At 44.9% G+C, this 23,914-nt stretch overlaps 1 protein-coding gene across 1 annotated transcript in view; it reads right to left on the bottom strand.

The window, feature by feature from the left end:
* The window catches only part of AFF3 (ALF transcription elongation factor 3), a 365,437-nt gene extending 343,032 nt beyond the window's left edge, over positions 1 to 22,405 (bottom strand). The window contains exon 1 of the mRNA XM_068138610.1: positions 22,222 to 22,405. Within this exon, the coding sequence (XP_067994711.1) occupies positions 22,222 to 22,274 (53 nt within the window). The 5' untranslated portion in view covers positions 22,275 to 22,405. The remainder of the gene's footprint in view (positions 1 to 22,221) is intronic.
* Positions 22,406 to 23,914: the final 1,509 nt, after the last annotated feature.

The following is a 23,914-nucleotide window of genomic DNA, read 5'->3' as shown; positions in this document are numbered from 1 at the left end:
AAAGGGGCCTGGGGGTATGTGGCAGTTTTAGGCTATGCCTTTAAAAATTACCTGCAGGTTTCAAGCAGAAAAGTAGAAAAATATAAAGAAATCACTGGGTGTACAAGGAAAACAAAAGATTATTCTAAACAAATTCTTTGGATAAATGTCTGGGATAAGAGAAGCTGTATCATAACAACTTTTCACATTTCATTTCCATTCCCATTCCTTTTTTCTTCTCTTCTGATTGTGGCTGTTTTGCTTCATCGGGGAGAAGATAACGTGCTTCCAGCTGACCTTGGGATAAGTCTAACCCACTGCTCTCTCTCAACTCCTCTCTTTCCCTTGGGACAGAGGGGTTTGGAGGGACAGTGGAACAGCTTCCCTGGTCTCTAACCAGGGGAATTTTTGTGTTGTTTGCTAATTGCAAATATCTGTATAATATTGAAAATACTGTAAATTTTGTATATATACATTGCATTCCATTGTAGAGCTTCATTTGCTTCTAACTGAGTTGGTCTGCCTTAAAGTCAATACTGGGGGGAAACTTCAACCCACCACATTACAAAAAAAATAACTGGCACCTATTCAATGTGGTTGATGGTAGGCTGAACATGAGCCAGCAGTGTGCCCAGGTGGCCAAGAAGGCCAATGGCATCCTGGCCTGGATCAGGAACAGTGTGGCCAGCAGGAGCAGGGAGGTCATTCTGCCCCTGGACTCAGCACTGGTTAGGCCACACCTTGAGTCCTACATCCAGTTCTGGGCCCCTCAGTTTAGGAAAGATGTTGACTTGCTTGAATGTGTCCAGAGAAGGCCAACAAAGCTGGTGAGGGGTTTGCAGCACAAGCCCTATGAGGAGAGGCTGAAGAAGCTGGGGTTGCTTAGCCTGGAGAAGAGGAGGCTCAGAGGATACCTTAGTGCTCTCTACAACTACCTGCAGGGAGGTTGTAGCCAGGAGGGGGTTGGTCTCTTCTCCCAGGCAGCCAGCACCAGAACAAGAGGACACAGTCTCAAGCTGCACCAGGGGAGGTTTAGGCTGGATGTTAGGAAGAAATTCTCCACAGAAAGAGTGATTTGCCATTGGAATGGGCTGCCTAGGGAGGTGGTGGAGTCACCATCACTGGAAGTATTTAAGAAGAGACTGGATGAGGCACTTAGTGCCATGGTTTAGTTGATTAGGTGGTTTTGGGTGATAGGTTGGACTCTATGATCTCAAAGGTCTTATCCAACCTGGTTAATTCTGTATTCTGTATTCTATCTTCTTGGGCATTTTGGTCAGACAACAGGGGTACACTTTTGGAAAGAAAACCAAAGGACACGGCCAAGCATACTGTTTTGATAGCATCATCATGATTAAAATACCAGCATAAGAAAAAAGGAAACCCAGATTCAAGTATGTCCCCATCACATGCACAGATTTAGGCTCAAGAAACTACTTATTATGCCAAAAGTTTTTTCCCCATTTTTCCTGGAGCTTGACCCCAGTATGGATCTAGGAATGCAGGAATCATGGGAGGAGTCCTGTGTTTCAACCCTCATGTCCCTAAATGCCATCATCACAAAGCTGTATAATGTGTAATGGTGCGAGGAGTAAGTAGTACAGATAGCATAGGACCATAGCATATAATGGACTCCTCTAGGTCTTTATGTACTGGGCTAACAAGTCTACTAACCCTCAAATTGCCCATAGGCTTCAGCACTAGCAAATCTAGAGATAACGTCTAAGTGTGCTTCTGCCAGAAAACAAGCCCATCTTGGGCATCTAGTTGGGTTGGGTGGGTTTTCTGAATTGTGGGGTTTGCTATATTAACTCTGCCTAAACTGTGCACATAAACCACTGCACTACACCTGGCTTAACAGCTGTAAATACTGAAGTAAGTATCTGCTTTGGCATCACACAACCAGCTAAATTAATCTCCTGGCATAGACTTCCAGGGCTTGGATCAACGAGCAAAATCAAAATACAGTCTCCAAATAACTCAGAGGAATTTCTGTCTGCTGTGGCAATCATTAGGTATATTAAATGACAGATAGAATGAAAGTGATTTTTAGTGGCTCAGATAGATAGCAGCTAGTACATTAGTACCACATTCAGCTTCCAAACAGCCTGCTAACAAGCATCCTTTGTGGATTACTTGCTGTACTTTGACCTTCCACAGTTGCTTGCTTTTTCTTTACACTGGAGACCTATGATTTTTTCATGCTCCCTTAGTCTGTACTCATAAGCAATACAAGTATGTCTCTTGCCTTAACCGACTGACTTTCTCAGTAACCACACACCTTAGATTACAGACTTGAGGTTTACACGCATTTCTGTAGGAAGTACTGTACAATGAGCAATCTTCTGACTTTCTGTCATGCTTAGAAAATACACTCTCACAGACAAGTCTGGTTCCACACCTCCCCTTTAAAGCCTGTGAGATGTTCATGCCCACAAGAAAAGGTTCACCTACCCTACATCCTCCAAGAAGCTTTGAGCACGTGTACACAGCACAGTGGGAAAGAGATCCCCAAACTAACAAAGACTGATGAAGGGCTTCACATATTATATCATGCAGCCCTATAGACTTCGGCTGAGGAGAAGAACAGTTGTTACTCTCAGGATGCTAAGCCCAAAATAATCAATATTACCATCTGAAAAAAAATGTGACAAAGGTGAAGAACAAAGATATTGTTTCCTATGATCACAGCTGAACTGCTTACAGACCTACTTATCAGATGTTCAGTGCAACTGCTGCCAAATATCACAGAGCATCACTTGAGGTAAATACAACCACAGTGTTAATAGTAATAATAATCATTTGCTTTTATGGTCACACAGAGTGTTTTTCATATCATTTTCCAATGCATCTGGCCTGTAACAACTGTATGGTAATTGAACGTTGTCAGTAAAATTATGTAAAATTAATTTTGACACCCTTCTCTGAAATGTCTGTTTGGTTCTGTGCCCTGGGAATGAAATGTTTTGATACCAGTGATTTTCTTCAGAGAAAATAGCTCCCCAAACTCCTGCTGCTAGCCCCCTAGCTGCAATACTGCTGAATGTCTCATATCCAGGCTCTACCTCATCCTCTATTTCCACTTAACAAGTCCATGGTTACTTTCAAAGATCCTTTTCTATGTCTTGCCATTATTAAGATAAAGTGAGCTCCTGTTGGATGAGTGAAAATATGATCAACGCTAATTTTCTGGTGTTAAAAAAATGTATCACACACACACAAAAAAAAAAAAAGCATTAGATGTAGTCTTTACGTATTAGGAAAGGACTGATACCACACGTACTAAAGACTTGACCCAAGCATGTCCCACAGTTGGTTGCAGTACTTTTGCTTAATTGCTGAGAGCTGAATCTTTGCAAGTAGATCATATTCATCAATGTGTCACACATAACTATGTCATTGTGCCAGAGAGTCATTAAAGATCTGCTCAAAGCTTCCTTCCTAATTTATATTTCCTCCACTGTGAGTTGCTTTGATTTGAGAAATCTCTTCTGCAAAAGCCGTCCATTGTTTGGGTTCTAAAAGGAAATGTAGGTGTTTAATTGTTGGATGTGGTTTTTATTATAATTTTCTATCACTACCACAAACCCTCTTCATAAATTGTGACAAGTCTGCTGGCATCCTGCTGTATCAGACTGGAGGTAGCTAACTCAAGAAGCATGTCACCCAGACAAAGAAAAACATTAATTCCCCCCAACGTTGTTCATAATTGCTAATGAGCTCAAAGGCAGTCTCCGAAATTGGCAAAGGAAACCACTGTAACAAAGTCCTAGGGAGATGCAAGACTACCAACTCAGTAGGGTCTAGTAGTATCCTAAATCTTTATTGAAACCATGCTAGCATCTTTGCTCTGAATATACTCCTTATTTAAACACAAGTGTGGTGATTTACAATCCAGGAAAGTGCCCAGCCTCATTCCTATGCAGCCCATATCATGACAGTAAGAAAGGCTCATTTGCCAGAGAAAGCAGAGAAAGCATTTTCCTCCAGTCCTGGCTCACCGGTGAGGTCCCAGGTGACTGGAAACTGGCCAATGTGGTCCCCATCCACAAGAAGGGTTGGATGGAGGAACCTGGAAACTACAGGCCGGTCAGCCTGACCTCAGTGTCAGGGAAAGTGATGGAGCAGACTATCCTGGCAGCAATAACTGTGCACCTGAAGGATGGCCAAGGGCTTGGGTCCAGCCAACATGGATTTAGGAGGGGCAGGTCCTGCCTCTCCAACCTGATCTCCTTCTATGATCAGGTGACCCGTCTGGTGGACGTGGGGAGGCCTGTGGATGTGGTCTACCTGGACTTCAGCAAGGCCTTTGACACCATCCCCCACAGCAAACTGCTGGCTAAGTTGTCAGCTCGTGGCTTGGACCGCAACACTCTGTGCTGGGTTAGGAACTGGCTGGAGGGCTGGGCCCAGAGAGTGGTGGTGAATGGTGCCACATCCAGCTGGCAGCCAGTCACAAGTGGCATGCCCCAGGGATCAGTGCTGGGCCCCATCCTCTTTAACATCTTCACTGATGATCTGGATGAGGGGATTGAGTCAGTCATCAGCAGATTTGCAGATGACACCAAGTTAGGAGCAGATGTTTGTCAGTTAGAGGGTTGAAGGGCTCTGTAGAAGGACCTCGACCGATTGGACAGATGGGCAGAGTCCAATGGGATGGCATTCAGCAAGTCCAAGTGCCGAGTGCTGCACTTTGGCCACGGCAATCCCATGCAGAGCTACAGGCTGGGGTCAGAGGGGCTGGAGAGCTGCCAAACAGAGAGGGACCTGGGGGTACTGATTGACAGCTGCCTAAACATGAGCCAGCAGTGTGCCCAGGTGGCCAAGAAGGCCAATGGCATCCTGGCCTGCATTAGGAATAGTGTGGCCAGCAGGAGCAGGGAAGTCATTCTGCCCCTGTACTCTGCACTGGTTAGGCCACACCTTGAGTCCTGTGTCCAGTTCTGGGCCCCTCAGTTTAAGAAGGACATCGAAACACTCGAGCGTGTCCAGAGAAGGGCAACAAGGCTGGGGAGAGGCCTTGAGCACAAGCCCTATGAGGAGAGGCTGAGGGAGCTGGGATTGTTTAGCCTGGAGAAGAGGAGGCTCGGGGTGACCTCACTGCCCTCTACAGCTACCTGAAGGGTGGTTGTAGCCAGGAAGGGGTTGGTCTCTCCTCTCTAGCAACCAGCACCAGAACAAGAGGACACAGTCTCAAGCTGCACCAGAGGAAGTTTAGGCTCGAGGTGAAGAGAAAGTTCTTCATGGAGAGAGTCATTGGTCATTGGAATGTGCTGCCCAGGGAGGTGGTGGAGTCACCATCCCTGGAGGTGTTCAAGAGGGGATTGGGCGTGGCCCTTGGTGCCATGGTCTAGTCATGAGGTCTGTGGTGACAGGTTGGACTCGATGATCCTCGAGGTCTCTTCCAACCTTAGCGATACTGTGATACTGTGATACTGTACAGGCGGCTATGCTTTCACTTCTACAAAATCAGTCACCTAGACCAAGAGAGGTCTCTTCCCTCTCAAACATATGCAGAGTTGGGGGTAAAGAAAACACTGATCTTCTGAGAGTTCCTGCAATTTCCTGATGCCATTTCTCAGTGGAGTTTCTCTTGCTCCAACTCAGATAAAAAATAATTTAAAAAAAACAAACCAAAACACAACAAAAACAAAACCAAAAAAAACATTAGCATTTCCAGCAGGCAAGTGGCAAAACAGCATTTCCAACAGGTGATTTGCACACAGCCACTCTATTTTCTACCACGTGGAGACATTTTGTGCCAGGCAGACAGCAACTTTGGTCCATTTTAGTATCTCCACTGTGGCCTAAAGTTCACCACTTTTGAACATCCTCTAAGGAAGCAGGACAACACGCAATCACAGCGTGGGGCTATCAGGTTTCTATGTCTCTCTCCCTGAGACAGCCTGACTTCCATCACCCTCAGGAAGGTCTCGTGGATTCATAGCTCATCTGGATGAGGGCATTGAGTCCATCATCAGTAAATTTGCTGACGACACCAAGCTGGGGGCAAGAGTTGATCTGCTGGAGGGTAGAGAGGCTCTGCAGAGAGACCTGGACAGGCTGGACAGATGGGCAGAATCCAACGGCATGAGATTTAACACATCCAAATGCCGGGTTCTGCACATTGGCCACAACAACCCCATGCAGTGCTACAGGCTGGGGTCAGAGTGGCTAGAGAGCAGCCAGGCAGAGAGGGATCTGGGGGTGCTGGTTGATGGTAGGCTTAACATGAGCCTGCAGTGTGCCCAGGCAGCCAAGAGGGCCAATGGCATCCTGGCCTGCATGAAGAACAGTGTGGCCAGCAGGAGCAGGGAGGTCATTCTGCCCCTGTACACTGCACTGGTTAGGCCACACCTCGAGTACTGTGTCCAGTTCTGGGCCCCTCAGTTTAGGAAGGATGTTGACTTGCTGGAACGAGTCCAGAGAAGAGCAACAAAGTTGGTGAGGGGTTTGGAACACAAGCCCTATGAGGAGAGGCTGAGGGAGCTGGGGCTGCTTAGCCTGGAGAAGAGGAGACTTAGGGGTGACCTTATCACTCTCTACAACTACCTGAAGGGAGGTTGTAGACAGGCTGATGATGGTCTCTTCTCCCAGGCACCCAGTACCAGAACAAGAGGACACAGTCTCAAGCTGCGCCAGGGGAGGTTCAGGTTGGATGTTAGGAAGAAGTTCTATACAGAGAGAGTGATTGCCCATTGGAATGGGTTGCCCGGGGAGGTGGTGGAGTCGCCGTCATTGAAGGTGTTCAGAAGGAGACTTGACGGGGTGCTTGGTGCCATGGGTTAGCTGTTTGGGTGGGTTGGATTGGTTGATGGGTTGGACACGATGATCTTGAAGGTCTCTTCCAACCTGGTTTGGTTTATTCTATTTTATTCTATTCTAATATACTATAGCTCTCCTACAAAAGTGAATGTTTTGATGGAAACTGAGAGAGTACTCAGGATGCTGATGATTTGAAATGGTAAGGGCATTCACCTGACACACATAAAACCTTAATTCAAAGAAATTTGAGAATAGATGTAAACTTTTAAGGATTTGAGATGTAATTAGCAAAAAATTCCTAACTCGACAGAAATACCGTATTTATGGGTGTGACATTGTTTATGTTTTTAGGATGGTATCATGACTTCAGGGAGTACAGGCACACTGAAAAATGATGCTTCAGCTTTAGTTTCCCATATGTTCCACTCCCCCGGACATGCCCTGGAAATGCTGAAATGAAAAAAGGAAGTCAGCTGTTTTGCGAGACTCCGAGGCACGTCACTCATGGTGGAAAACTGACATCCAGAAGACCTGGAAAACAGACAGTTCGTGCACAGCATGTCCATCCTGTATGCCTGCATTCAGGTGCATCAGATTTATTGTGCACGTACAGATCACTTGATCTATAGCCACGGTTTATTACCAGGTGCAGCGAGGCCAACATGATGTTCAGAACATGTTGGATTTACTGCACATATATGGGGCATCTGTGAGCACCCACAATCACCTTTTCTTCTGAGACTTCCCAGCAAGAAATACAGGAACCATACTCAAAACTTGTGTATTTACTTTGGTTCTGTACATATTTGCCAGCAGACACAAAATTCTGGGATAAAGTAAACACAGCTACTTTAGCATACTCTTAGAATGTATTGTGAGAAAGCTTGTTTGTACTTTTCAATCCCCCAGAGGGAACTGTGAGTGGGTAAGGGCAAACTAGCAGGATTTCAAGAGGGCTAGCCTGTTTCTGTACCACACAGCAGATACATTAGCACCTAATGAGTTATGATTACTTCAGTGTTAACAGATGACTTTTCTTCCACCAACCAAATCAGAATATAAGTACTACTGAAATTTTATTATCTGGTTTTGCATGTGAATAGGAGTTGAGGAAAGGAAAATACTTCAGTCACATATTTGTTCAAAAAAAACAGAATTCAATTTTATTTAAGGCCTTCAGTGAGAGGTAGGTTTCCAAGTAATTTCTCAAAGTAGGAATTAGGTATCTTTGACTGGCATCCAGGTGTGGGCTCCAAGACTCGCTCTAATCCCAAGCAGCAGTACTGTAATAGTACACCCTAGCATTATCCTAATAGGTGTATTTAATTAGTTCCCACTGGTGCCACACTTACTCTGACGATCTGCTCAATACACTAAGCCCTGAGGAGTTTCAATCTGTGCTCATTGTGGACACACTTGAGGCAAGAGAGTGGTTACCTGCATCTCCAGGTACTACACCAAGGAGCTCTCCCCACACCTCTGAGAGACTTGTTTATGTCCCATCCCTCCTCATAATGGCCACCATGAGCAAGGGGCTTGCCTCCTTAGCCACCTGTATCCCCACAAGTCCATGGGACTGGACAGGATCCATCCTAGGGTGCTGAGAGAGCTGGCAGAGGAGCTGGCAAAGCCACTCTCCATCCTTTTCCTCCAGTCCTAGCTCACCGGTGAGGTCCCAGATGACTGGAAGCTGGCCAATGTGATGCCCATCCACAAGAAGGGCTGGTTGGATGAGCCAGGGAATTACAGGCTTGTCATCCTGACCTCAGTGCAGGCAAGATTGTGGAACAGGTCATCTTGGGTGCAATCACACAGCACTTACAGGATGGCCAAGGGATCAGGCCCAGCCAGCATGGATTTAGGAAGGGCAGGTCCTGCCTCTCCAACCTGATCTCCTATGATCAGGTGACCCAACCGGTGGATGTGGGGAAGGCTGTGGATGTAGTCTCCCTGGACTTCAGCAAGGCCTTTGACGCCGTCCCCCACAGCAAACTCCTGGCCAAGCTGTCAGCCCATGGCTTGGACAGCAGCACTCTGCACTGGGATAGGAACTGGCTGGAGAGCCAAGCCCAGAGAGTCGTGGTGAATGGTGCCACATCCAGCTGGCAGCCAGTCACTAGTGGTGTCCCCCAGGGATCAGTGCTGGGGATTGAGTCGATCATCAGTAAATTTGCTGATGACACCAAGCTGGGGGTAGGAGTTGATCTGCTGGAGGGTAGAGAGGCTCTGCAGAGGGACCTTGACAGGCTGGACAGATGGGCAGAGTCCAAGGGCATGAGATTTAACACATCCAAGTGCCGGGTTCTGCACATTGGCCACAACAACCCCATGCAGTGCTACAGGCTGGGGTCAGAGTGGCTGGAGAGCGGCCAGGTAGAGAGGAACCTGGGGGTACTGGTTGATGGTAGGCTGAACATGAGCCTGCAGTGTGCCCAGGTGGCCAAGAAGGCCAATGGCATCCTGGCCTGGATCAGGAACAGTGTGGCCAGCAGGAGCAGGGAGGTCATTCTGCCCCTGGACTCAGCACTGGTTAGGCCACACCTTGAGTGCTGTGTCCAGTTCTGGGCCCCTCAGTTTAGGAAAGATGTTGACTTGCTGGAACGAGTCCAGAGAAGGCCAACAAAGCTGGTGAGGGGTTTGCAGCACAAGCCCTATGAGGAGAGGCTGAAGAAGCTGGGGTTGCTTAGCCTGGAGAAGAGGAGGCTCAGGGGAGACCTTATTGCTGTCTACAACTACCTGCAGGGAGGTTGTAGCCAGGTGGGGGTTGGTCTCTTCTCCCAGGCAACCAGCACCACAATATGAGAACACAGTCTCAAGCTGCACCAGGGGAGATTTAGGTTGGATGTTAGGAAGAAGTTCTTCATAGAAAGTGTAATTGGCCATTGGAATGGGGTGCCCAGGGAGATGGTGGAGTCACCATCACTGGAGGTGTTTAGGAAGAGAGTGGATGGGGTGCTTGGTGCTATGGTTTAGTCGATTAGATAGTGTTGGGTGATAGGTTGGACTTGATGATCTCAAAGTTCTTATCCAACCTGGCTAATTCAATTCAATTCGATTCACCCAGCCCTGGGTTTTCTGCCCCTAGAACAATGTCTTGTGCCTTCAGCTCACACACACTGGCCTTTCCCACTGTTCCTGCAGCTGAACCTGTCACTTTCAACCTGACTGCCGCAATTGTACTGGTAACTCAGAAGGTTCCAGGATCATGTGCATGGAGGTGTCATTTCTTTGTGGCAGATAATGGAAATTGCTCAAGTGCACACACTGCCTTTGATCTCTTATGACCATGGACTCTAATCATCCTACATCAGGGAACCTGCAGAACTTCAGCTCACTGGGATTATGATAGCTCCAAACTATGCATTACTGAGACTTAGCTTACCCACCTATGGGGATCTGTGGGCAAGGGCATTTTTCTGCTGCTACACATACATCAGTTTGCACAATTGGGACTTCACAGATGAGAGCCAGCTCTAGCTAAGATGCCACAGCAAACAGCATTTCCCAGGCAGGACACTGATTTTGAGACTCTTTCTTTACAGCTCTTCACTGGTTCCCACTTGCCTCACCATGAAGGCCCTTTGGGGTCTATACTCATCATTATGAAAAGTCATTACAAAAAGTCTTTTCTTGACTCATTAGGGCAATTCCCTCTTCATGTTTCTAACTAGCACCTTCAGGGTATCCCTGTGCTATTACTCATGCTTAGGCGGTGTCCTCATAAACATGCACAAAATTGTTTCATTGTTTTTTCTTAAAGTTCCTTTTATTGTCATCATGCTCACACTCATGCATTTGACAGCATGGTCAGGCTAGCAGTTTGCTGCACCCACTGTTCATTTGGGTGCTTAAAACTCTCCTGTCTTTTCATTCTGGTGAGTTTTGCTCACATCTATCACTTTCTTTTATCTTTCACTTTGCAAAGTTTTTGGTCCCACAACAGGCTCTTTGTCACATGTCTCAATAGCACCTAGTGCAGCAAATCCGGATCCCTACCTACAGATGTAAAGTCCAATGGTAACACACCTGAACAACAGTAACAACAGCACAAGGGTAAAATAACATAGCTGCCATCCTCCTCTGGAGTCAGTGCAGAGCACTAGCCATTCCAACCTATCAAAGAAATATTGTTATGATGGGAATATGAGGTGTCTCACTATTGATTCCATTGCAGTAAAGAGTTAGGATGTTTGCTCCGCTGGGAAATCTGTAGTTTAATTTCAAATCATTCACGTTCCAGAATTAACCACAACTATTTTCCTTCCTCTTTTTAATCCACATGGCAATTCCCCTCCCCCCCCCCTTTTTTTAGCTATAGGTTACTTCACTATGTTCAAGTGTGTCACAGAATTCATTTTTCTAGTTACTTTGACAAACCTGACATCTTGCAGCTGTTACACATCTTGCTCCAATTACATTTCCAGATAAAAAGAATTCCTAAAGCCTGAAGGCTGCAGATGGCTTCCTGGTGAGGGGTTAACTTCAGCTTCATACTAAAGCCTTTTGGGGGTCCCTTTTCTTGGGCTGCTGTCTTCAGTCTCCTCATGCTATGCCGGTCTAATTTTGATATCTCACTTACTATAACCTCCATTCTTATTCACAGAACAGGAACTGGAGCATCAGTGTCCATCCCTGCCTCCTTTCCACCCAAGGATGCCTGAGAGGAAATGAAGTATCTGTCACTTGAACCTTATCTCCACATATTATGCAGGCTGCTTATGAGAGGGCACAGCTGAACAAGCACATATCAACAGAATGAAAACTCAGTTCCTAATAAATTCTGGACTGTCCCACAGACTTGGGAAGCTCTTGACAACTGGTGATGCTCTCAACATCTGGTAAACCACTTGTGTCCAATTGGGTAGCCTGAGATATTTACACTGTGCTTAATGGTTACAGAAGAGATTGATCACCCTATTCTTGGTATCTATCCAAAAGGAGTATATAAAATCCTTTGATCTTGCTAAGGCAGCAAAATGTGTCTAACCATCAGTTATGTAAAGGTGGTTGTTATTAATTTGAATACTGCACAGAGAGGAAAGAATAGAAGTACCATATAATGAGATATATTAAGACTACAAAAGAATTAAGTGAGGCCGTTATGTTATGAATCATGATTTTATTGTTTAGCAGTCAGCTCTTGATGTAATTCAGATAATAATGAATGGGCTAATTCCTTCCACCTTTATGCAGGCAAAACTTCCATTGACTTCAAAGAGAAAGTTGTCCAAGTCAGGACTAGAAACTGCTCCATCTATCCCATTATTTGCAAATGCTCTTCTGAATACAAAGTGTTCCTTTATAATGTGCTATCACCAATAACAGTAACATTTGTATAATATAAACCTCTTACATAAGTGTCTTTCACGGTCAAAAAACCCTTTTTATTCTTATTGCAAACTGCCACATTAAAACTTCTGCAAACCATAATATGTATTATAGGAACATATGGAATTTCTCAGTGTATCATTTTGATCTTCTTACATTCTGCTCAATACTTTTCATTTTTCTCAGAAGAGTATATTATTTACTATTAGCAAAGGAATGATTTATCACCGCAAATATTTCTCTTTCTCATTAGAAAACAGCGCCAAAACTGGGAAAATGTACTAAGCCTTGTTACATTTTAACAGATGCCAGCAATCTTTGAGGAAACAAATTAATGACTAGCCCTACATCACTATCTCTACAGTTGTAAGTTAACACCCTATATAACATTTCAAATCAGTACTTTTAAGTAACTCTTAAAGTAATTACTCAAAAAAGTGTGCTTAAGCATCATATTTTCAGTTTTGATTAGGGCAGAATTCTTTTGCCAAAACCAGATTATTTTTTTTTCTGTGACTATAAAGTATTCACTTCCATCTGGAACTTATTTAACTTATTTTAATATTGTGAATCCTGATGCCTCAGAAAAGCACACAAAACAATAGATGGGCACTACTTGATTGTTTTAAATTGAAATTAATTAATTATGAAACAGCTGCAATAGTCTAAATTACTTATTTCCTCTTTCAGTGAAAACAAATTTACAGGCATTTGCAAAGCATACAAAAATAAAGAGAGAGACAAGAAAAGCCTGTAAGAAGAGAAGTCACGTAGAATTGTCTATGATCTGTATTTCAGGAAAGTAAATAATTAATAGCTCCAAGGAAGCATACGAGAGATTACTCTTCCATTATACAATGACATTGAGCAGTAAAATAATGCTTTAAATCTGAACAACAAATAAAGTACGGAATTCAGCAGAGTTTACCTTTCTAGATAATAATTTTTTTTTCAGATGAAAACAGCTATTTTTTCATATTACAACCAGACTATGACTTGAAAGAACCTTCTCAGTCATTTAGTCAAGACAGACGAGCAATGAGTGTTAGAAAACCTACTAAGGCATCAAAAGATCTACAGTCAAGGCCATTAAATAATAGCTGATCTGCTCTAGTTCTCATTTTCTGCTAATGGGTTTCTTTAAATGGGCTTTACATCAGCTGTAATTAGTTCAAGATATTGCTAGTTATATATTTCTAAGAACAAAAAAAAACCAAAAGTTGCATTTCTACCACATAGTATGTAATCATGTTCACACAGCCACACAGCCCAGCTAGTAAGTTCTTGTACAGTGTGAAGCCTTGAAGAGTGTCATGAAGATACATGTTGCTTGGATCTACAAATACCAGAGCAGGCCCAGGAGCTAGAGCATTTATCTGTGCTTTCATTTGTTGTGGCTATCTCAATGCCACTTCACCTCAGCTGCTACAGAATTGACCATACTAAATGGCTACATATATTGGTAGTACGTACATTTTTGCTTCTAATGGTAGGGATTCAGAACAGATTTTCATAGCCAGTAAAAGTAACCAAAAATAAATGAATAAATACAAAGGGCCAAATGCAAAACCCTTGCCATTTTTATGGTACAGCATGACTAGGTTCTGAAGGGATTCACTCCTTCTTAGGAACAGGTTCTTTTATCTGAGAAAGCATCAGTCAGACCCAATGACCCAAGAGAAACATACAACCCTGTGGCCCTTATGGGCCTATCCATACAGTGAAGGGGGTAGACTTCCACAAGCTAGCTGGCATACCCAAATACATAAGGCAATGTGGTGATACTAATTCGGATCACTTGGGATCATGGTGGTTTTCTTGCAGAGAGCCTGAATAAATAGAACAGCACCCAGTCTCCTTTTGTACTAAAATTCCTGACAGTCTTGGGGCATAACCACAAAAAAAGCACATTGGAACATTAATTTACTCTTTAAACTGGCAACATTTAGTTAAGGCAAGATCATGATGCTGCAGAAAATGTTACGTTCCCCTTGCCAAACAAAAACACAAATGAACAAATGCACACTTAGCTTTTATCACTTTGTCCTTTAAAAATAGTTGATGACAAGTTTCCTCCTTGACTACTTGAGAAACAAAAACAACAAAAATGTTTATAAGTGTCTTCCATTGGGTGCATATTAATACAACTATCTTCTTCAGAGTACCTCTGTCAACAAACCGAGGCTCCACAATCTACCACACTTGCGGTTTAGAACAAAGGGGAACAAAACCACTAAAGTTACATCATTCCCTCCTAAAATCAACAGACCTGACAGATCAACACTCCTGATCAATCAGAAGCAATCACTAACAGAAAGAATCAACTTTCTGTTGGTGCACTGCTAGAGGTAGATGCCACTTTGCAATGTCAGAACAAAAGCTAAACCTGCACAGTGGTGGTTTAGGATACCTGCCCACACTCATACATCAGAACAGGCTCTTCAAAACCTTCACAGTGACTAAAGCACAGAAAACAGCAAAAACAGGGAGATGGATGGTAGGAGAGACCACGGCAGGGATGGCTTCTGAATGTGAACCCTGCAAATGCAAACCAATCCTTTTTCCTCCTGATCCAGCTGCCTGTCATATTTGCATTTTTCATACCATTGCAGGCAATCACAATATCCTGGAACCTACACTGCACCATCACAATGCACAGACCAAAAAGGCCATCAATTTCTAATGGATTTCAAAAGTGATACAGTAAGACACGATCACAGCACAAAGCAGTCTAAACACACTCAGTGTAAGGAGATGATGTCTTCATCCTCTTATTCATCCACTCCTGCTATTCAGCCAAACATGGCTGAGCCACAAAGGGCTCTTTCTTTGGTCTAAAACACGTGAAAACAACCACATGGAAAGACAGGGTTACATTAAGAAGTTGTGCGGCTTTGTCAGATACAGCCTTCTAGTTTTCAGCTTTAAGTACTTACAGTTGTGGCTCATCTTTATCAAGAAAGAAAACATAGCAACAAAAAGCTCCTTAGAAAAGTTTTCCAGTCCCTTCTGCATAGTTTTAAAGTGTCTTGACTGCTGAGACCACCACTGCTGCATTGAAACTAATTTTTTTTTTTTTTAAATACATAAAGGGTCTCCAAGGACGAGTTTAAATTGTATTCTTACCGTCATATTTCCCAAGCTACAACCATATCCAAGTCCTCAGTACATGCAGGCAGGTTAAAATCTTCCCAAGAGGATAAAACGCAGTAAACTTAAGTCACTAAGACTACTTTTTGTTTGCCTTAAGATATTAGAAATTATGAGATACAAAGCTGTAAGAGAGGAACTCAAGTCAAGCTGCAGATTTTGGGGTTTGGGTTTTTTTGGTGGGGTTTTTTGTTGTTGGGTTTGGGTGGTGCTTTTTTTCCCCCCCCATTTGTTGTTTTTGGTTGTTGGTGGTTTTTTTACACCTTTGAAAAGACATAGAAAATGTTTAGCATGGAGTATTAATAATTGCTGTCATGTACATTTAACTGTCACTACAGTTCATTCACCCTTTCCCCACATAAAAATCTGTAGATACCTACAAATTATTAAGAAATTATACAGATTATTACCTGAATACAAGTAAGAGTAAATTACAAGTGTCCATTTTTGCTTTCCTGGAGCCTCAGGCAGCACCAGCAACCACAACTGGGGCCTTCACTTGATTTTAAAAGACAGAAGATCAGTGAGCAGCCCAACTAGTAATAATGTGAACATGGTGGGTTTGGCCAGAACAGGGGCCAGCGGGCTCCCGAGGACCAGTCAGCCAGCAAATCCAGCCCCCAGCGAAAGTAGCACTGAAATGGTAATTCGTATTCCCCAGCAGGGCAGGGTTACGAAGAGATGATTTTGTTCAAAACCAAAGGAGCTTGGTTACAGCTTGCCATTCTCCTACTTTCAGTTTTTCATAAAGAACTTGTGATTTTCTACTGGAATAAGCCTTACAGCTAAGTAGCCCATATGCAAAGAAACTTTACCGGGATTTCCCAGAAAATGCCATCGTATTGAAGTCTCATTTTGTGAGGATGTCACTTCATATTTACAACTTGTTCAGTCTGATAGATGAGACCCCGTATCAGAGAACCTAACCCCTTTGGTTTTGAGCTGTAATATCAGTTGTTCTTTATTTTCATTGATTTTACTTTATTGCTTCTATTGTCAAAAAAGTTATAATCAGATTTTAAGGTATCTCAGAATAAACTCCATGAGTGATTGCTGCAACTCTTTCTAGCCATGCTTTGCTTAGTATAAATATGATGCAAATGGATTAGTTTGTTATATGAGGTTAAAAACCTTAAATAGGTGCCTTCTCTAATGAGAGTCATGGTATTGAGTATATTGTTATTGCTAATAAATGGATGACAAGATGTTCCCACAGGCAGCATTTTTTCCTGTGGGTTTTTTTGGTTGGCTGGTTGGTTATGTGGGGGGTTTTCCGTATGTTTTTTTGTTTGTTGGGTTATTTTAAGAAATCTGCCATTTTCCTTAAAATATTCACACAGAATGGGAAATGCTGCATGCACCTCATCCCTTCTTCCAAATCCTCCTCCAGTAACCCAGAAAGGTTTCTGCCTCAATCTCTGATGAGAGGAGCACAAATCTACAACTCTGAGTGTTAGGAGGGAAGCCCGAAAGGCTGTTCTTTCCCCTAACCACACAAGAGGTCAAGGGTGCTCAAACGGTCCTCAGGGAAAGAGATGAAAGCACATTCACTGTTGCAGTGTTGTACCGTGATTCCATTTATCAGGAAAAAAAAAAGGGCTGAAGTTTTTTTTTTTTTTTTTTAAATTAATTTAAAAATTAATAATTAGAAATTACCAAGGACTGCAAATTAGAGATGATGGGCCAGATCCTCACCCAAAGCCTCTGGACTACGTGGAGACTGAAACCAAACGAGGAGGAGGTGGTACATGACATCCAGGAAATAAGCACTTGCATGGCAAAACAAATGTATATTTTAAGTATGAATATTCAGCTGACATGTACAAAGTATTATGTCCACGAAAAGCTTGCCCTTCTTTTTATTCATCACATTTAGTACATACAAATTGTTCAGTGCTGTAAGAAAAAGACCCACAAACAATGAAAGTAATTTCTGACCTAAAGTGCTTCCAGGCTAAAACCCAGGCATCAGAAGAGAGAACCTGCTGTGAAAGTGGGAGAAGGGAACAGCCTTTAGTTATTATTTGTGTTATTGCTTGCTTACAACTTATAATCATCACAGAAAGAGCAAATTTTTAGATGGGATCTCAATGCGGGAAAGGTGGTAGCTGTGAGTTGACAGAGGGAGGAAGGCAGAATGGGAAACACCACAAAGACAGAAATAAGGAGACAAAAGGCATTTCAAGCATTACCAGTAGAAAGAGGCCAAGAGCTACAAGGAAAGAAGTAAAAGACAAAGTTCAAGACACAGGTAGAATAGTAAAGAAGATGGGAGATACAGGAAAATCTTCATTTTTTTTGTGAGTAGGAGGTATTATCACTGCATATTGTCTGTAAACAGGGTAAGGTAAGCTGCTCCAGCTTCTTACCCTGCTGAGAGAATGGTTGTAGTGACCCCTCTCCCTCAGTGTAGCTACTTACTGTTATCTCAAAATAAGCATCTTGATCTTCTATTTTGACTGAAGAAGCATGTGTAGAATTAGCTGTCTAAAACTCTCTCCAGTAAACACTGTACAACATGAGAAAAAAAGCTTGACTTACACAAATACAAAATGTAGTGAGTAAAAGCTAGACAACCCAGGATCCAGAAGTTACAAAAGGTTCATTTATATGACTGCTGGATGTCTGGACACTTTTTGTTAACTTCTAAACAAAACTCTCATTGACTTCAAATAGAGCAGGAATAGACCCAAAGATAGCAAATGAACTAATAATTCAATACATGGTCTGTAAAGCACACTGAGCCACCTTACACTGTGGTTTGAGATACCAATCTCAACTTGGAAGCTGTACAGTCGTGCATTTTTCACATGACTACCCAGCCCCTACAAAACTGATGATAACTCAGAATATCCAGAAGTATCACATAAGTCCCAAATAAATCAATTACATTCTTTGCTTCCTCTACCTAAATAAACACTGTTTGTTTGTGACTAACAAATATCCTACATTCAGAAGTAGTTTCTTGTTTGGTACAGCACAGTAAATGTTTTAATAGTTCTGCTAATTGTTTCCAATTAACGGAAAAAAACTCAGCTTATGCATGTATCTTACTTACATAACCATGTGAGGAGAATCTTTCCTAAGTGGTCTTCACCAGGGCCATCACTGTGCCTAAACCCAAGCACAGAGCTAAAGAGCTGGTTGAACTTTTATCTAAATTTGTTAATTAAGGCAAATAACACAAATGCCTGTAATGCAGAACTAGTCATGGCACTCCAATTAGGTCCTCTGGCCTGCTCATTTGCTGCTTTCTATCTCATACAGAATATTTTCTGCTGTACATGGGGTATACGAAACACCTATAACAATTTTTCCCTCTCTCTTTGACTAGTGTAAACAAATACAAAGCTGTAAGGTACTGAAGAATCCACATCTCTGAGTCTGGACAAGTAAAGCTACACAAATACATACAAATAAATGCATGGAGAAAGACAAACTGGAGATGGGGCTGTGGTTCAAAGTCGTTAGTGTCATGTGTTTGGGATAACTGTGTCAGCAGTAATGACACTTTAAATTGGCCTGATCATCTCAACATGTTCCAGAAAAATAGGCATGACTTGTGTCTATGCTACAGATCAGTATGTTTTCTTTAAACGTTCTGAGTTTGTACTCAGCTTTCACTATTTGAATTATAGTAGTTTTCTAGGAAGCAGAAGTGTTATTGGCATCAATGCAACCTGGAAAAACTGCTGTTTAGAAGAAAAAAAGAAAGCTTACAATCTTCTACCATTGCAGGTCACTAGTTAAATATTGTCTTATAACCACAACATCACATATTATTACATTTTCTATGCTATAGCAAAGTAAAAGACATAGCATATATTAACTAGAGATAATAGTATAGAAGTAACTATTTATAAGCATACTGCTGTTTATCTGGAAACTCTTTTTGATTTTCCAAGAACATACCAAATAAGAATAAAATTAAAACCCAAAAACAACCAAACAAAAAACCTGCACTTTAGAACAGCACATTAATATTTAATCACAGCACTTTTAAGCAAAACATTCACCAAACACTGCAAAAAGTGGATTTTCAGTCATAAATTAAGTGTACAAATTGCCATTATGACTACATTCAAAAGAATAAAGGACAACGTTCATTCTTGCTGCATAGAAAATTTAGCCTCTTCAAGTGTTGCTCTTTGCCACAAAGTAATCCCTATCTATATGGCATACTTAGTTCCCTTCTTGGCAACAACTGCACTCCTTTGATGGCATCCTGACAAGCCTTCAGAGGTTAAAATTAACATACCAGCTTTGTTTTGGTCAGCTCAGTACAGTATCCAAATCATGCTCCTTGAGAATGTCCATAACCCCCATCAGCAAGCAGGACAGCAGCGTAAGAAACACACCCTGCCTGCAATGAGACCAATCTGAGGCCCTTTGCAACAGCTGCCACAGCATCAGGGCACTGCCAGCCTTCATGACAGATTCTGTAAGCTTTCCCTAAGTGTAAGCAGTTTGTTTTTTTAAACTCTGCTCATAGGACTTTTCAAAATTAGTATTCCTAGCCATTTGGAAGAAAAAAAGGGGGGGTGGGGGGTGGAAAAAGGCGTAATGATCTTCCAGCCCATGATCTCAGATACTCCAAGCCAAAGCCACTCAGTGAAACTTAGTACTGTAAAAGGATGCAAACACAGAGCAGCAAACACCTGCAACACTCCTGCCCCAGGGATGAGCTCTGCTTAAAGCAGGTGTTACCGCCTCACTAGGCTGGACATTTTTGGGTTCAACCCCTATGCAGGGGTGAGAGTTTAGTAATGAATTCAGGCCTGCCGCTCTGCAATGGCTTTTATGATGCTATTTGAATCTCTTCTGTTGAGCCCACCTCCTGAACAGCAACAATAAAGAAAACCAAACAAGAAGATCTATGCAAGTGTAAAATCACTTGTAATACAAACACAGGTATTTTTAATCTGGTAATTTAACTAGAAAATGGTTGACATCATTTTGGACCCATACAGGAGCTTTATGCCAACTACCATCACTTGAAAGTGGCTCAACAACAGTTGAAAAGCATGCTGAAAAGGTTATGTAAAGGAGCAATTGCCAGACACAGCCTAAAGCCTTAGTTTTACAGTTACATTGCTAGCTTTTCAAATTCAGTATTAACTCCAAGAGGCACTTAAAGAACAGACTAATCAACAGCATGCTTTTGCTGGAAAAATATATTTCCCCCAAAGTTTGTCTTCATTCAAGGAGAAAAGGGAAAAGCATTAAAATGTGTGAAAGTACTATTTCTTGTTTAATAGGGGGGAAAAAAACATGTAATTTAATCACAAAATTGTGCATATGGACTGAAAACTTAAAATCAGACCAGAGATAAATGTTATAGTTTGGATATAAAGTGAGGACATAACCTTAACTTGTGTCACTGGCAGAAACACTGTAATTAAAAACTTTTATGGGGTAGTAGCTAATTTTGCATTATATGCACTCTTCAAAGTTCCCACAGCAATATAAAAGTTTTATTAGACTAGATGTTACCAATGCATGCATTTATAAGAACCCGCATTAAGCGGTGCAAGCTGTTATCATCCCGGGGTCTTTTGTATGAAGTGGCTCAGCTAACGGAGCTAGCTGGTCCGGTCTATTTTGTTACACCTGCCACGAAAGAGATAAGCCGGCGCTGCCAAACGCGCACCCTGCTGACAGAAGCTATGGATCACCTAATGTGTTCCCCCACCACCGAGGGGAAAAAAAAAAATAAATAAAAATCATCCCCTTAACCGACTTCGGGTAAAAGTAATCTCAGCTCCCCAAACTACCGACCTAAGCAGCCGGACACAAACTGCCACCGCTCTCCCTGCGCCGCGCCCACCCCGCTGTGGAAAGCACAGACAGCCTGCCCGCGGAGCTGCGGGCACCGCGACATCCCACCGCAGAATGGGGAAAGGTTCGCCGCGATCGCGTCCCACTATGGGCTCCCAACGCGTGCCACCGCGGCGGAGTCCCGGGAGTCTGCGTTGCCCCGGGGGTCCCTCCCTACACACTGGGTGGCTCTGGTGGTGACCGCCACGGATTTTCGTCCCTCTGCCGACTCCAACAGGGGCCCGCCGCCACAGGGCCGAGCTGTGCCGGGCCGGCGGCGGGGAGCGGCGGCAGCCCAGGGGCGGCGTGACTCCCGCAGCAAACTCCGGGACTTGGCAGAAGCAGCGGCCTGGGGAGGGTGGTGCGGGGGGAGGGCAGCACTTCCCACCTCCAGCTGCTAATGACATTTCTAGAAATTGTTTCCTCTCCTCCCTGGCAGCCCCGCACCCGCCGCCGGGGAGGGCAGGAACGGGGGTGCGCAGGGGGAGGTCAAGGGCACGCAGTGGAAGGGGAAACAGCAAGGGAGAGTAGAGGAAAGGGACGTCGCGGAGGGGGACAATAAAGACGGCCCAGGGCGGTGTTGCAGAGCTAAGGGGAGTGCGTGAAAGGGGCGTGCAGGAGCGATGGGGGTTGAACTACAGGGAGTGCAGTCCGGGGTGCCAGTGACGGGTGAACACAGCGGATTATTGTGTGAGCCACGGGGTGGGAGACATTAGGGGGTGGGGGGAAGTTCAGGACACCCCTCAGCCAAACAGCACATTCATCTCCCGGAACAACCCTGGCAGCCAGAGGAAAGGGGCATAAGACCAGCGATGCTAGGAGGGCAAGTGACAGGGGAAGACACCTCCCGAGGTACTGCACACCCCCTCTTGCCAATGCAACCGCCGCCACACTTATTACACCTCCCGAGCCACTGCATGCACACCCCTTATCGCGCACCCACTATTACTGCATTCCCAATTTACTGCAACCCTCCAGGTAAGTGCACACTCACCCCAAATTATTGCACTCCCGCCCCCGCCCCTCCCCCCCGTCATTACACATCTCCCAGTTATTGCACCCCTTTCCGCTCTTGCACATCCCCCGTTCCAGTACTCCCCGCAGATCCTGCTACCCCGCACAACCGCATCACCCGCCGGCTGCTTCTCCCCTCGCCCGGGGGGAGCCGAAGGCACCACTCACCACAGAGAGTCCAGGTCCCACTCCTGAAGGAGAGCTAAGTCGAAGCTGTCCATGGTGAGCGATATCAGCGCCGCCGCGCTGCAACCACACGGTGTCCGGGGCGCATCTTAACTGCACCGCGGGCAGGGCGAGGGCGCGGAACACCCCCGGCGCCGCCGCTCCCTCTCCGCACACGCACGGACCCGCTCCGCCACCACCTTCCTCCCTCTTCCCTAACCTCCTTCCCCCCACTCCTCCCCCTCCCCCCCCCCCCCCCCAAAAAAAAAAAGCTAAAGAAAAAAGCAAAAAAAGGCAACCCCAGTGAACACCCTCTGTGTCACCAGTCGTTTGGAAGCGGCTGGGTTCGGCGCGGCTTGATGCGGCTCGACTCGGCCGCCGCTGCCGCGCACCGCTCCCGCCCCGCTCCCCCGCACCTCCTCCCTCCCCTCTGCGCGCCGGCAGCGCGGACAAGGCGGCGCCCGCCCTGCGTACGCTGCGCCCGCTCCCGCGCAGTGCCCGCGCAGCGCCTGCCCGGTGCTGGGGGAGGGGGCGGGCCCGGGCCCAGTTTGCCGCACGAGGAGAGTTGGTGGGAACTTGCACCCGGAGACGTTCGCCCGGCTCAAGTTGGGTTTGGGGTTGTTTCCCCCGCCGCCTTCCCCCTCCTCCCCCGACGCGCGTCCTCCTCCTCTTGGCCCCGTGGGGCCCTCGGCACACCGGCTTGCCAGCACCTCACGCGTCGGGAAGGCCAGGACGTGGAGACAACAGCGGGGAGAAACTGGGACGAGCTTATTGTGGGTCAGGCCGTGACCTCGGTCCCACAGCGCTGAGAGCCGACCGCCCGGGGTTCCAGCACAGGCTACCCTAGCCCTCGGGACCGACAGCCCCTCAGCAGTTGGGCGTGCAAGCCTGGATTAATGAGGTTTTGTACCGAGACTGCCTTCGTTGTGTAAAGAGCTGCACCTGTGCAACTCACAGCTCTTGCAGGCTCCATCTACATAGAGGTCTGCAGAGCAGATTAAAGATCCCTGGTAGGCATGAAGTCTTTGAGTGGTCTCTGATTAAAAATAAAAGTACCAATTGTCAGTGCTTGCCACCTTCGCACTGTCCAGCCTGTGCGAAGGGCTGGCTGTGTATCTGGCTGGCCAGGGGAGGCAGGCTCTCCTAATTTGTAGTTGCTGAATCACATTAAAAGAGGTTAACACACATTAAATACTTTCCAGAATATTGGGCTTTTCAGCTATGCAGTGAGTAGCTGCCAGAGAAGTGCTATGTCATCGCAGAGAGGAGAAGAAATGTGCAAAATCCATTATGAAAAGAGTGGGCTATTCACGTGACAGTGTCGATGCAAATATCCACCGGGCAATCCCACACTAGGGAGATTCCTGCTCTTGGACACCAATCCAACCCTGCTTGCAGCTGGCTAGGGGCATCTCAACATGCATGCAGCCCTGGCAGCCCACAGCCAGGCACGGACTCTACTATTTATGCAAGCTTCTGAACCCTTTTTGTGGCTGTATGTTATTAATTCCTGAGTTAGTTTTATTTCATTGAGGGTTGGTAACCCTGCACAAGCTGCTGCTGCACCTTTGGCTGCATAGGCACACTTCAAGGGAAAGGTTTGAAAATCCATACATTTATACTCGGCTCTCAGCAAGTCATCTGAAAATCCCAAGCCACTCCAGAACTGCTACTGTTCCCTTGCACAGCCAAGGTG

Source organism: Melanerpes formicivorus, unplaced genomic scaffold (genome assembly GCF_026170545.1).
Source record: "Melanerpes formicivorus ecotype bairdi unplaced genomic scaffold, bMelFor1.0.p_v2 SCAF_1, whole genome shotgun sequence".
In the NCBI taxonomy this organism is placed as follows: domain Eukaryota; kingdom Metazoa; phylum Chordata; class Aves; order Piciformes; family Picidae; genus Melanerpes; species Melanerpes formicivorus.
Note: the sequence above shows the minus strand (reverse complement) of the source record. Positions and strands in the feature narration are given on the sequence as shown.